The following is a 12241-nucleotide window of genomic DNA, read 5'->3' as shown; positions in this document are numbered from 1 at the left end:
GGCCACTTTATTAGGGAAACATCATGGTCAAAGGTCACAGGTGTCAAGCGCTAGTCCTCGGGGCCGCGTTCCAACATGTTTTCCAAGTGACCCTCGTTAAGCGCACCTGCGTGAAAACTTTTAGCTTCTTTCACGTTCAGCAGGAGCTAAAACTTTTCACGCAGGTGCGCTTAACGAGGGAATCACAGGGACACTCCATTAGGTACACCGCCATTTCCAAGTGTACCTGATAACAGGCCACTTTATTAGGGAAACATCATGGTCAAAGGTCACAGGTGTCAAGCGCTAGCCCTCGGGGCCACGTTCCAACATGTTTTCCAAGTGACCCTCGTTAAGCGCACCTGCGTGAAAACTTTTAGCTCCTTTCACGTTCCGCAGGAGCTAAAACTTTTCACGCAGGTGCACTTAACGAGGGAATCACACGGACACTCCATTAGGTACGCCGCCATATTCAAGTGTACCTGATAACAGGCCACTTTATTAGGGAAATATTAACACACCTGCGTGAAAAGATTTTGTTCATTTTCACGTTCTGCAGAGGCGAAATGTAAAAAACGCATACTAAGTGAGGTTCCAAGTCTAAAAGCACATGTAAGCATCTGCTCACACCTAGGGTCGAACCAGGTACTTAACATGTTGGAGCCTGTGTCACTTACCAGTCAGCTATGTCGACTTTTATTTTTACCTCTTGTAGTGTACCTATTGAAGTGTCCATGAGGTGTACTTACACAAAGCAGTTAACCAAATGTCTGATTTTTATGTTTTAATTGGCGTCTATAAAAACAAGGAATAAAACACTAGACAAGTTTGAACATAAATGTTTATTAAAATAATAATAATATTACAAGTAATTTCAAGGAAGGAAGGAAGGAAGGAAGGAAGGAAGGAAGGAAGGAAGGAAGGAAGGAAGGAAGGAAGGAAGGAAGGAAGGAAGGAAGGAAGGAAGGAAGGAAGGAAGGACTCGTCCGCGAACGGGAAAGTCACGATTCGTTCCCTCACTCATCCGTTCTCGCGATGAACTGGACATGCGAATCACCACTCGTCTGTGAAGGGGAAGTGACGTCATTCTCTTCTTCGTTTTGTTTTACGGCGAGGTGGCACCAGCTTCAATGGGCATTACCGACACCTACTGGTTAAAGTCATATGAACTGAAAATAGAACGAATCCCTTTTGAACGAATTGTTCACTCACGAGCCATCACTACTGCATGCTGCGTACAGCATTCACTGCAACTACTGCGGCAACAACTAGTAGGTGAGGCAAGCATTGAATACACTTGATAAATGTGTCTTTTTCTCACATTTTTTTAAATCAAAAGTCGGGATGCGTAAATACTAAAATGAAAAAGATGAAACCGGAAGATAGCGCATGAAAACAAGCATGGCCGGAAGCATTTAAGCGTCGCACCAGGCTGTCACTTTGCGATGGCAGCATGCGCCAACGGCGCTGATGCGAATGAGGACGTCTGCGATCCTGGTGCGGCTCCCTATGGAAACTTTATCAACTATTACTCTTTTAACCCACCAGAGAACCGATTAAGTCTCATTCCCCGCACGCTTCTCCGGGATTTAGGTTACAACGACAACCGTCAAACAACACTGCTGCTGGACGTGGGCTGCAATTCGGGGGTTTGTTGAATAGCATCGTTCAGTCACAATTCGCAGCTTATCGAGTGAAATGCTAAACAGTGGAAGAGCTTGATAAACTCTATGGAGTAAAAGTAGATGTCATTGTTTATTTTTCCCTCCTCACATGTCAGCAACTAAGTGTATGTAATAAAAGTAGACGTAAATGTTTATTCCCCCCTCCCAAATGCCAGGAACTAAGTGCAGCCCTCTACAAACATCTGGTGGAGACACCAAGCAGAACCAACGTTCACCTCCTGGGCGTGGACCTGGACGAGAGCCTCATTCGGCGAGCCAGAGAGAACAACACTCTCCAGGACGGCATCACCTTTGCCCCGCTGGACATCACTGGTGACTGCGTTCCGCTCCGGGAGCACCTGGCCCGACACGGCTGCTCTGTCTTCCACCTGACCCTGTGTCTGGCCGTCACCATGTGGGTCCACCTGAATCACGGCGACGCCGGCCTGTTGCAGCTCCTCTCCCGCCTGGCCACGTTCAGCCGGCACCTGCTCCTGGAGGCCCAGCCGTGGAAGTGCTACCGTTCGGCGGCCCGCAGGCTTAGGAAGCTGGGGCGCTGCGATTTTGACCACTTTAAGAAGTTTAACGTGCGAGGGGACATGAGCCAACACGCCAGGGAGCATCTGGAAAAACACTGCGACATGGAGATGGTACGCAGTTTGGGCAGCACCACCTGGGACAGGAAGTTGTTGCTTTTTAAGCGGAAGTGACTGACAGTGGAAGTGCCAGTCTCCACCCAAAAGAACACAAATTTGACAGTTTTTTACTTCATACAATAAAAGCATTAACATAATTAAATGAATTCATTTACGGTATTTTTCACACTATTAGGCGGACTTAAAAAAAATTTTTTTTGAATGCTAATAGCATTTAAACAAAAAAAACATGTAATTGAAATATTCAAACAAAACAACGAAATGTAATGTTTTGAAGCTGTAAATCAGTGTGTCATTTTATTACTTATAGCTGCATAAAGACATTAATAAAAAGTGCTTACATTTTTTTTTTTTTTTAAAAAGCAAGTTTAATATTTAAAGCTGTCACTTTTTTTTCTTTCTTTTGCTAAAGGTTATTGTCTGCAAATTTGCGCAGTGAGAAAATGTGGCCAAGCTCCGTTAAAGCAGAAAAAAGATTTTCATCATTTTAATTACAGAGTACTAAAAATAACATTACATAAAATGTCTTTTTGAAAGAAACCATTGAATATTACAAAGGTCTGTAAATTTTGTAAAGTTAGGATATAAAATCTTTGAACAGTGGTGCATAATTGAGAAGAAAAATAATTTCCGATAAAATGTACAGTATATATTAACTGTTCTACTACGTAAAAAAATGAGATGGACAACAAAACTCTTGACATACGAGATGAGTCAATTCCGCCATTATCGCCATGTGCACGCACACAATTAGTTCTCAAGTTAAGTCAATGAATGTAATCATTAAAAAAAACATTTACAAGGACCGACAAGGGCAACCCAATAATCAAACCCCTCACTACACTGGCCGTGGTTCCGTCACATCATACTTTATCCACAGGTTGTAAAACTGTACACAAAATGGAGGCAAAAGCCTGAAAGCTTGATCGTTCCGCCACAAGGTGGGAAGTCTTTTACGCTACTGTACAAGCGCTCAATCAGATCCACTGACAGCACAAAAAAGGGAATTTGGGGTGGGGGGGGGTGGGGGGGGGGAATGCTTACAATGTGCTCCAGCCCTTGTGGACCATGCTTGTTATCAGCTCACCAGAAGGAGGCCGGCCACTTTCAGGAGGTATTTTGTCGTCACATTTTCTGTTGTTTTGGTAAACGGAGGAGGAGGAGGAGGAGGAGGTGGAAGATGAGGCGTTTGGGTCCAAAATGGCGGCGTGTAGCTCGAGTCCCCCTGAGTTAGTGCGAGCGTCCGGGCCGACGCCGCCTGCTCCTTCCTTTAAGATGCTCAAAAAGGAGCAGAGAAATACAAAAACAATCGGCTGAATGCAAAGCTCACAGTTAGCTTTCGAGAGTCAAGCTTGTTAGTGTGGAAGGGGGAGAAAAAAAACAAAAAACCATTTGAGTCCCGCTCATTTTCTCCAAACTGCTTTTGTGTGCAGCAGCAGTAGGGTGCATGTGTGTGCTTGTTTTTTGAAGTAGTTGTGAGGTGAGTCGCTTTGTGTGTGCTGGTAAAGGCGGGTGGCCCTGAGGCTAGATGAGGGGGGCCGTGTCCATGGTCAGGCCTTTGCTGGGATCCAGGCTGGCGAAGAAGCGCACGTCCCTGTCCTTGTCCGACTGGAGCGCCATCACCGTTTCCTCCAGCTCCTCCAACGAGGGGCAGCCCGTCTCTTTGAAGTAGGCTGACAAGAAGAGGGTGAGTGACCGACCGACCGACAGACGGTTAACTTGGCATCCGCGCCAATCCGAGCGGCAATTTCAAAAAGATGCCGCCGGTTCGGGTGTTCCCGTTTTGCGTCGTACCTTTCTCCATGACGCTTTGTCGCAAGGCCTTAGCCACCAGCACACGCACGTTGGCCACCGAATCCGACGAGAGGCTGAGCAAGCTGGGCAGGAGGTGTTGGCTGAACTGATCCATGGGCATGCAGTCCTCCTCCACCACCGCCTGGAAAGACGAGCAGAAAGAAATAAGGGGCATGCGGAGAGGACATAACTCCAAGCGGGGGCGGCGGCAGCGGCGGCGGCAGCTTTGATAGCTCACTCACCTGGCAGATGAAGGCAAAGACTTGTCGTCCCACCCACTTGGGACAATGGCAGAACCTGACGGTGAGCTCGTTGATGAAGTTCACGCCCAAATCGTCGGCACCGCTCGAGTACAACTTCTGGAGGATCTCCACCACCTGACAACAAAAGAATAGACCAGAATAGGATGATACAAGGAAGTTGCTGGATCTATCCATCTGGCTATCAAGCCTTAAGAAGCAACGCACCAGCTTGTAGGAAATCCACCTGACTTCTGAGACTTTGTCGGAGCAGAGCGTGAGCGCGAGCTGCCTGAGGTAGTCGTACACATCGTAGTGGCTGTACAACTCGATGATCAGGATCAGCTGCCTAGAGAGGGCAGAAGGAACAAAGTGAATTAGTCGCCAAGTATCAGAGCAGGATCGCAAACGTCAGCCAAACGCACTCTGCCAGCTCGTATCGGAACCTCCAGTTGCGACTGTTGTCGGTCACCATGAAGTCCTGCAGCTGGTACAAGTATTCTCTCCGCTTGTCCGCGTGAAGCAACTGTGAGCACAAACATCTTAACATGGCGGCTATTCAAATAGGGTTAAATAGGGCCCGGCGGTACCTTGAGGAAGTCGTAGAGGTGCTTGAGTACGCCGATGCGGACCTCGTCCAAGTCCTTGAGAAAGCCGTTGAAGATGGGAACCAGATCCGCCGCCGTCAGCTGGTCACCCAGGATGACCGCCAGTTCGTGGATGGAGAACGCCAGCGTGCGCCGCACTTTCCACTACGACAAAGAGGGGAGCAGCCCGCCCGTGTAAGAGGCACAATACTGGAGCCAAAACATCTGGACTTTGCAGCAATAACATCAACGGTATCAATTGGAACAGAAAGCAGCTAGCTGTCAAGAGGTTTGATCGCGTGTGCCTACCTGGACATCGGTGGCCAGCGTTTCGTACGTGTCCTTGAGGCAGTGCCAGTTCTGCCGGCCCAGAGTGAGCGCCACGCCTGGCAGGCTGAAGGCACAGTGCTTGGCTATCTCCGTGTCCACCGTCTGAGCCCGTGCCGGGTCAGTCATGGAGAGGTACTGATCCAACAGCTGTTGGGGGATAACATTCTGCAGGCCAGCCAGGAAGGAAGATGAGTTAGCACTTGAGCAGCTCAGACAGAGCACTGCTTCCCAAGCACCGACCTGGACTTTAGGCTTGTCTTCACACACGGAATCGTTTTTGCCCTCTTCCTCCACACTCTCAATGAGTTCAGACACCTGAAAAACAACACTATGCTGGAGAACCCGCAGGACAGCTAGAAACCCGCCCCCCAAGACCTCATACCAGAAATGGGGAGTCAGGTGGAGACTCTTCCACCTGGGGGTCCGTTTGCGTCTCCTCGTCTCCTTGCTCCTGCACCGGACTCGTTTCGGCGACAGAGCGCCTTTCCGTCGTTTGCGCCTCCTCCGCGAGACCCTCGTCGGCTTCGGTCTGAAGCTCCACTGATTTGCTCTCAACGAGCGGGCCGTCGGCGGGGGAGTCGGCCGGCTGGCTTTCCGAGGGACTGTCGTCTGACGGGCTGTCCAGCTGAGCTGCCTTCAGAGCCGCAGACAATACCTGAACTTGAGCTGGGGAGAGAACGGCAGTGCTCACTCAGCCAGGAGAACGACGCAAAGTTGCCCCGCGGCAAATGATCCAATTTCACTTCAGTATTTCCTCAATAAAACCAGCGTCCAATGCTTTGTCGAATATGTGCTTTGTCTGACTAAAGGTTGGGAAAAGCTGCGCCATGTATCGCGCGTCCACTCACCTTGGACATCTGGGTCATCCATGTGTGGCTGCAGACGGTCCAAGACCATCTGGATCTGGTCGCTGGTAGTCTTACCAGAGCTGACCTTGGAATCAGGATGACTTCCAAGCTCTTCTGCATCTTTCTGTTCCTCTTTCCTCTCCTTCTTCTTTTTCTTCTTCTTCTTGTCAATCATCTCCCCCATTTGACAGTTCAGCAGCTCCAGTTCGCCGCTGATGTCTGGTAGAGGAGGCCTCCAAAAATGGAAGGAGTTAAAGTTGTCATCCGCCTGCGTGGTGTCTTTAACGTTTCTGGCGTTGTTGGCCGAAGGCGCCGAGCTGTCGAGCGTATCTTCGTGAGTGAACGTGTGGCTGTTGTCGTCGTAGTTCAGCTCCTCGGCCGCCGGCACGTGCTCCGGCGACGGCGTTGCGCGGCCATCTTGGTTCGGAGGCGTGTGAGCGATTGCCCTTTCCGTGCGACGGCAGCCGATGTCGGTGCAGTTGAGGGAGTTCAAGGAGCAGTCGCTGAAATGCCAAATAGGAATACCGATGTTCAGTGGTTACGAATTAGCCCGATCGACCCGTCTGCTCGTCGAGCACCTGCTAACGGCGAGTAGCCCTCCGTCTTCTCTGAAGTGAAGGCCTGCGCCGGTTGGGTTGGCAAAGGTGGAGATGAAGCGGCCCAAGGACTGAAAAGCAGCCTGCCGCACCTAAACAAAAAGGTCGAACATTGAGCTACTCTGCTTTTAGGATCACCTACAATTGGTGAAATTGCGGCAATGCGGAAATACATAGCTGAAGAGTGCAGTTTTGAACCTGCGCAATGCCTGGGCGCTATACGTACACTATCGTTCAAAAGTTTGGGCTCACTTGAAATGTCCTTATTTCCCAAATCAAACGGCTAACATGAAACCAATCAGGAAGACATTGTTCATGTGCTAAATGACTATTTGAGCTGCAAACGATAGCAGGACGACAGGTTGGTGCGTGGGCATCTTACCCAGCGGGATTGGTCGCTGATGAGGCTGATGAAAAGCGGGGACAACTTTGCACGTCGCACTTCAGGTGAGGTTGAATTGGAGACCATCATGAAGCACTCGGCGCAGGCTTTTCTGATGCCCCACAGACTGTCTGAGCACAGGTCGAAGAACTTGGGAATCTACATTAATAGCAGCAAAGAGAATGCCAAACCTGAGAAGTATACAAGTACTTTCGACTGAAGAAATGTAAATATTTGATCTGCCTTTTTCTGAAAGGACTTTGTGAAGGGTTAGGTTGTTGATGTGATTAACGCACTGGAAATCCAAAATCAAAACATTCCATGCTCGCACTCAAAACCTCTTTCCTTACCAGTAGTTTTTCTGTGGCTTCCTGGCCTACAATTGAACAGAACTCGCCAAAATTGGCTGCGCAGACCTAGAATACAAAAAGTAGGGGTAAAAAAAAAAAAAAAAAAAACATCTTCACGCGTATCCTTTCAAAATTGCCACCAGTCGTCTAAGGAATTAACATTCAGCAGGAAAAACTATTGGGGATTTCAACACCCAGCTGATGCACGAAACAGAATGAAGTCCAATTTGCATTTGTACAACAACAACAACAACTCCTACTGAACAGATGAATAGCGTCTTTGGGTTTTTGAAAAGCGCTATACAAATTTAATGAATCATCCCAGGGTAAAATGTAAGAAGCAAATGACGTTACCTTGCGCACTTGAAAGAGTCTGGCGTCACTACACAAGTCGCAGAATCGCGGCAGTAAGAGATGCTCCACTGTGTCTTTGCTCAGCATGGTCACCACTTTACACATGATCTGAACACAAAAGCAAAAGCAAAAGCAAGGCAGTGGTTGATTACAAATCAATACAGAAAAAGTGGGACGGACACCACAGAACCAAAATGAAAACACGTTTGAGTGTCAAAGATACAGCTATGAAGCAGAAGATTCTCTAATCATCATCATCACATTGGTTAGCTGACTCAAGACTTTTGGAGAGCATCCTCAAAGCCAATGTGGTTGACCTTGGAGTGATAAGCTCCGAGAGCCTCCGTGAAGATTGTGTTCAAATCACTCACAGCAACCGCCTCAATCTTGTAATCGTCATCGCTGCTGGGTTCTGTGAGGTCTAGCAGAACCGGACAAACTTTGGTCTCCATGTCGGCCTTTGAGATGAGGCCCTGCTCCAGCAGCACGAGCAGCGCCGCTTGGCTGGTCTTTCGCACCTGGAACATACAATACACAACAATAACATGAGAAACATTTGAACGCTTGAGACACCTGCGGTCTGGAATCCTACCTGGTTGTTGGGATCCGTCAGATAGCGGACCACGATAGGTACCAAGTATCTGGAGAAAGCGGCGGGAAAGTTGGGCCGGCTCTCGTGTAAGAACATGGCGATGTTCGGGACCTGCTCCATCAGCTCGGCTCGCACCGTCGGCTCTGAAAACACACCGCCGTCGCAAACCAGGCTGGCATTTTTAGATCCAAACGGCAGGTGCGGGCGGGTATAGCCTGAAAAGGGAACCGTATCTACCTCCATCCTCGGACATTCTGGCGACCGTCTCCATGACGCTGATGAAGTCATTTTCGTTATCGCTGAACTCACGGAGCACATCGAGCAGCCCGCGAGCCACAATCTGCCTAAAAAGCAGCAACAGGACGGTCGGTCGGTCGGGTTAGTTTGCCTGCCTGCCTGCCGACAGACAAGCTGCGAGCTCGCTCAGGCAGTGTTCAACGCTGTCAGGCACATTGCGTGAACACACACACACACACACACACATTGCGCAATCAAATCGCCAAGCATTGAAAAGCTGGTTTGCAACAACTAAAAGTTGATGCTTGGAACAAAAGAGGATTGTTTGGGTGGGCTTTGTGTTTTCTAACCTGCACGATATGAAAGCGTAAGTAAGAACTGGTGGCCATTGTTGCACCCCAGTCAACAATTTCCACCCAGAACAAACCTACTAGCGTATTACATTTAGAGACTCTGCTTATTGTCTGGAGCGTGTGCAGGTATGTGATGAGCACTCAGCCAAGAATGCCGACATTCACAAGCGGCCGGCGGGCGGGCGGGCGCAGCAGCAGCGCACACTTGGACGCCATGTCAATTTGGAGTAACAAAACCAGGCAACGTTAACTTTGCAGCGATTCGTTCGTGAGCCAAATGATATTTATTTGGAATCATGAAAAAGCCGAATGTGCCGTCAAAAAAATAAATAAAAATCGGATCTCTTTTGACGGCAAAGAGTGAGCTGACAAGTTGACATGAACTTTTGATGATATTTCCTGCCAGATGCGGCACCACTTTGCAATCAGCACACTGACGATGACGCCATTTCCTGCGCCTAACCGAGTCAAAACTCAGCACAGAGAGCCAGGGCACCAGATCACGGCTTAAAGTTCCACTGAGACGCAATGACATCATGACAATGTTTGATTGGGGGATGGGCTGATGCTATTGTTTTTTATGTTTTTCTCTCCTCCAAACTCTTACCTGTTAAAGACATTTTCACTGAAGGCGTACTTTTCTAGCCTTCCAAGTGGCGTCAAGTTGTCCTGGCCCGCGTCGAGGAATGCCGTGATCCGGATGCTGTCGCACTCTGAACCGTAGTCATCAAATCCAACTGCAAGATCAACATGAAGCGTTCCTTTAGCACCAGAGATCAAGCGCCAGTCCAGTCCGGTTCACAATCCAACTGGATTTCATTCAAGTTCGGAGAGGCGCTTGCTACAAACGTTTGAAAATGCTGAAATGGTTCACTACTACTGTAAGAATTGGGCAATACAATCACAAGAACATCGTCAAAATGGTACGATATTGAAGTTGAAATTTGAAGAGGCTATCATTGTGATTTTACATTCTCATAAGAAAGAGCACCAGAGCCACTTGAAAAGAATAAATTAAAAACTTTGAAGAACTTGAGAATTGTGAGTGAAATGAAAATATTGAAAAAAGAAAACTCAAATATTGAAGAAATCAGACTAAAAATAATCAAAATACTATGAAAAGAGTCTGTCGTTTTCCATCTTCTGAAAACAGAATTAATTATTGATTGCAACACACTTTCTTGTGAAAAAGCTACTCTGCTCTTGTAATATTACAACTTTTGTACTCACAATCGTCGAGATCGTCATGGCCATCTTCGAAGTATAAAGATAGACCTGCAAAGAGAAAACGTGAAGAAAATCACGAGATGCACCTTCTCGGTCGATCACATTAACATCATGGGAACAAAGTGGCCCTCAGTGAGAGAAGGTGACTCAGCCTGCAAGAGTATCACTTTGTGAATGCAAATGACATTGTCATGGTACCGGCACGTAAACAATCTCTCGCCCAAATGGCATTTGCCAAAAGTCAGAAAGCTAAGTGGAAGGCCTCGGAATTGTTCAGACAGCGTTTATTGGAAATCAGGCACCGTGGGTGGACTGGCAAGAGAAGGACGCGTCAACATGACACCACGGATGCCTGACCTCCAGTCGACAAGCACATCCCCAAACTCAGAAAGATGGTGTTGGCAGCGGGGTGAGGGGGGGGGGGGGGGGGGGGGGGGATGTGATCATATAGTCCAGCAGCAGCTATCTTAATTGAAATAGCATTTCCATCCTGAATATGTTGATGTTGTCTTCCCATAACATGAGCGTGTGATGTAAATGACTAGGAATGTCACACTCCTCGATGGCCTCTAATTCTGCCCAATTAAGCGGTTTAAAATAACACTGTCAGACGGTCTCATGTGATCATGACACATGGCAGCGAAGCCTGGTGAAATATTCATTTGTTGTGCAAGCGATCACTTGCATCCCCGCAATGAAATAGCAATGTTTAAACGAGCTTTAGAAAGATGAGATTCAATTCATTATATTGGTGAGAATGACAGAATGAATTGTCCAAAGTGCGCATCAAGTTACGGTTGCTTAAACGAGTCAGCAGTACATTTAACAGAATCACTATTGAAGAGCAGTTTGTATTTGTCCCGTATTGAAGCGCAGTCTAGCCATATTTGAGTGGCTTAGGCTAACAACAATATTGAGTCTACTTTTTAGGATTCAATCTGCCTCATTTGACAATAATTTAGGTGTAGCACGGCATTGTTTTATAATGACAAGTTTTTTTCAGAGACAACAAGTCGATAGATTGCTGCCGCTTATCTTTTTCCACACCGGTGAGGGGAAATTAGTTTGCTACAGCAGCAATACTCACACAAATACACATGTGAATAATATCGAAACAAATACAGATTTAAAGTGGATTTACTATAATAAATGTATATCATCTAAAAAAGAAAAAGTTGATTTATTGTGTACTTTGACACTGATGGAAAAAGCAGAAAGTGTCAAGCAACGTTTTAATGCCCGTGTTTACAGTTGGTCATCGCAGGGAATGGGCTTGCTTGCTTGCAGGGAAGAGGAAAACAACTCCGACAAGATTAAACATTTAAACGCGGGCTTTCCTACGTAAGGGGGGGTTTCTTCATCAATCCCACGGAGAATAAACATAAACGGAAAAAACAAACATTCACCTTGGTTTTGGACGCATTTCTGCAGACTTAATCATTTTATGGCTGCAAATGACTTTAGCATTCAGGCTAACGTTAGCAAAGTCGACACGCTAGCGTCTGCTATGGCAACAAATTGCTGAAAAATACAACATAGACACACCAAACTGTTAGTCAGTCTTGTTTTACTGTGATATTCAAGTGTATAAATTAGTTGTAGTAATGAACGCCTCCATAAAGTGAGAGATTTCGACATCCCCGGTTAGCTTTTGTTAGCCGACTGGCTAGTATTGTTGCTAAGTTTGCTAACACTATTCGGTCCAGTGATTACGCTCAGCACTTGTTTCCTCCGAGAAGCCCACCGTAAGCAAGCACAATTTGGCCATTAGTAGTCACCAAATTGTAGCGTTAAAAAGCAAGAAGACACCAAACATGAAGTTACACAGTGGTCCATTACCTGCCATGTTGCGTATCGGCTCGGCTCTGCGGGCTGCCGTCCCGTGTGCTGTGGGCTGTCACCAGGCGCTCAGCTGTCACTCCAAAAAAAGAGAAAAGAACTACAAAAAAAGAAAAAAGCGAAACCACTTCCTGAATATACTTCCTGTGGCCGATCGATGTTGATCGTTTGAACATCGATTTTGATCATCAGCTTGCGAGCAAAGTCGACATTA

General features: G+C 47.2%; 2 protein-coding genes across 2 annotated transcripts; one reads left to right on the top strand and one right to left on the bottom strand.

The window, feature by feature from the left end:
* The first annotated feature begins 1385 nt into the window (after nucleotides 1–1385).
* On the top strand, nucleotides 1386–2635 carry LOC133162262 (pre-miRNA 5'-monophosphate methyltransferase). Its single transcript, XM_061291345.1, has 2 exons — nucleotides 1386–1628; nucleotides 1820–2635. The coding sequence occupies exons 1-2, from the start codon at nucleotides 1425–1427 to the stop codon at nucleotides 2351–2353; spliced, it is 738 nt and encodes a 245-aa protein (XP_061147329.1). The 5' UTR covers nucleotides 1386–1424; the 3' UTR covers nucleotides 2354–2635.
* A 123-nt stretch (nucleotides 2636–2758) lies between these two features.
* On the bottom strand, nucleotides 2759–12124 carry ppp4r1l (protein phosphatase 4, regulatory subunit 1-like). The gene is made up of 20 exons (XM_061291340.1): nucleotides 12028–12124; nucleotides 10192–10236; nucleotides 9569–9698; nucleotides 8609–8715; nucleotides 8372–8514; nucleotides 8151–8297; nucleotides 7780–7887; nucleotides 7426–7491; nucleotides 7076–7234; nucleotides 6676–6785; nucleotides 6098–6600; nucleotides 5632–5915; nucleotides 5490–5564; nucleotides 5229–5414; nucleotides 4923–5084; nucleotides 4758–4858; nucleotides 4561–4681; nucleotides 4336–4470; nucleotides 4094–4235; nucleotides 2759–3972 (listed from the first exon to the last, which is right to left on the bottom strand). Exons 1-20 carry the CDS (start codon nucleotides 12032–12034, stop codon nucleotides 3824–3826), a joined length of 2880 nt encoding a protein of 959 aa, XP_061147324.1. The 5' UTR covers nucleotides 12035–12124; the 3' UTR covers nucleotides 2759–3823.
* Between the last annotated feature and the right edge of the window lie 117 nt (nucleotides 12125–12241).

Source organism: Syngnathus typhle, linkage group LG11 (assembly GCF_033458585.1).
Source record: "Syngnathus typhle isolate RoL2023-S1 ecotype Sweden linkage group LG11, RoL_Styp_1.0, whole genome shotgun sequence".
NCBI classification, from domain to species: Eukaryota; Metazoa; Chordata; class Actinopteri; order Syngnathiformes; family Syngnathidae; genus Syngnathus; species Syngnathus typhle.
The sequence above is the reverse complement of the archived record's forward strand: the minus strand, read 5'-3'. Positions and strand labels throughout refer to the sequence as shown.

Bases quoted from the DNA above. Each gene is read 5' to 3' on its own strand.
- LOC133162262 (XM_061291345.1), top strand. From the start codon at position 1,425: ATGGCAGCATGCGCCAACGGCGCTGATGCGAATGAGGACGTCTGCGAT. The intron at 1,629-1,819 runs GTTTGTTGAATA...CCCAAATGCCAG, and splicing joins ACGTGGGCTGCAATTCGGGG to GAACTAAGTGCAGCCCTCTA.
- ppp4r1l (XM_061291340.1), bottom strand. The intron at 7,888-8,150 runs GTGAGTGATTTG...TTTTGTGTTCAG, and splicing joins ACAAGATTGAGGCGGTTGCT to ATCATGTGTAAAGTGGTGAC. The intron at 4,471-4,560 runs GTGCGTTGCTTC...TTTTGTTGTCAG, and splicing joins GGTGGATTTCCTACAAGCTG to GTGGTGGAGATCCTCCAGAA.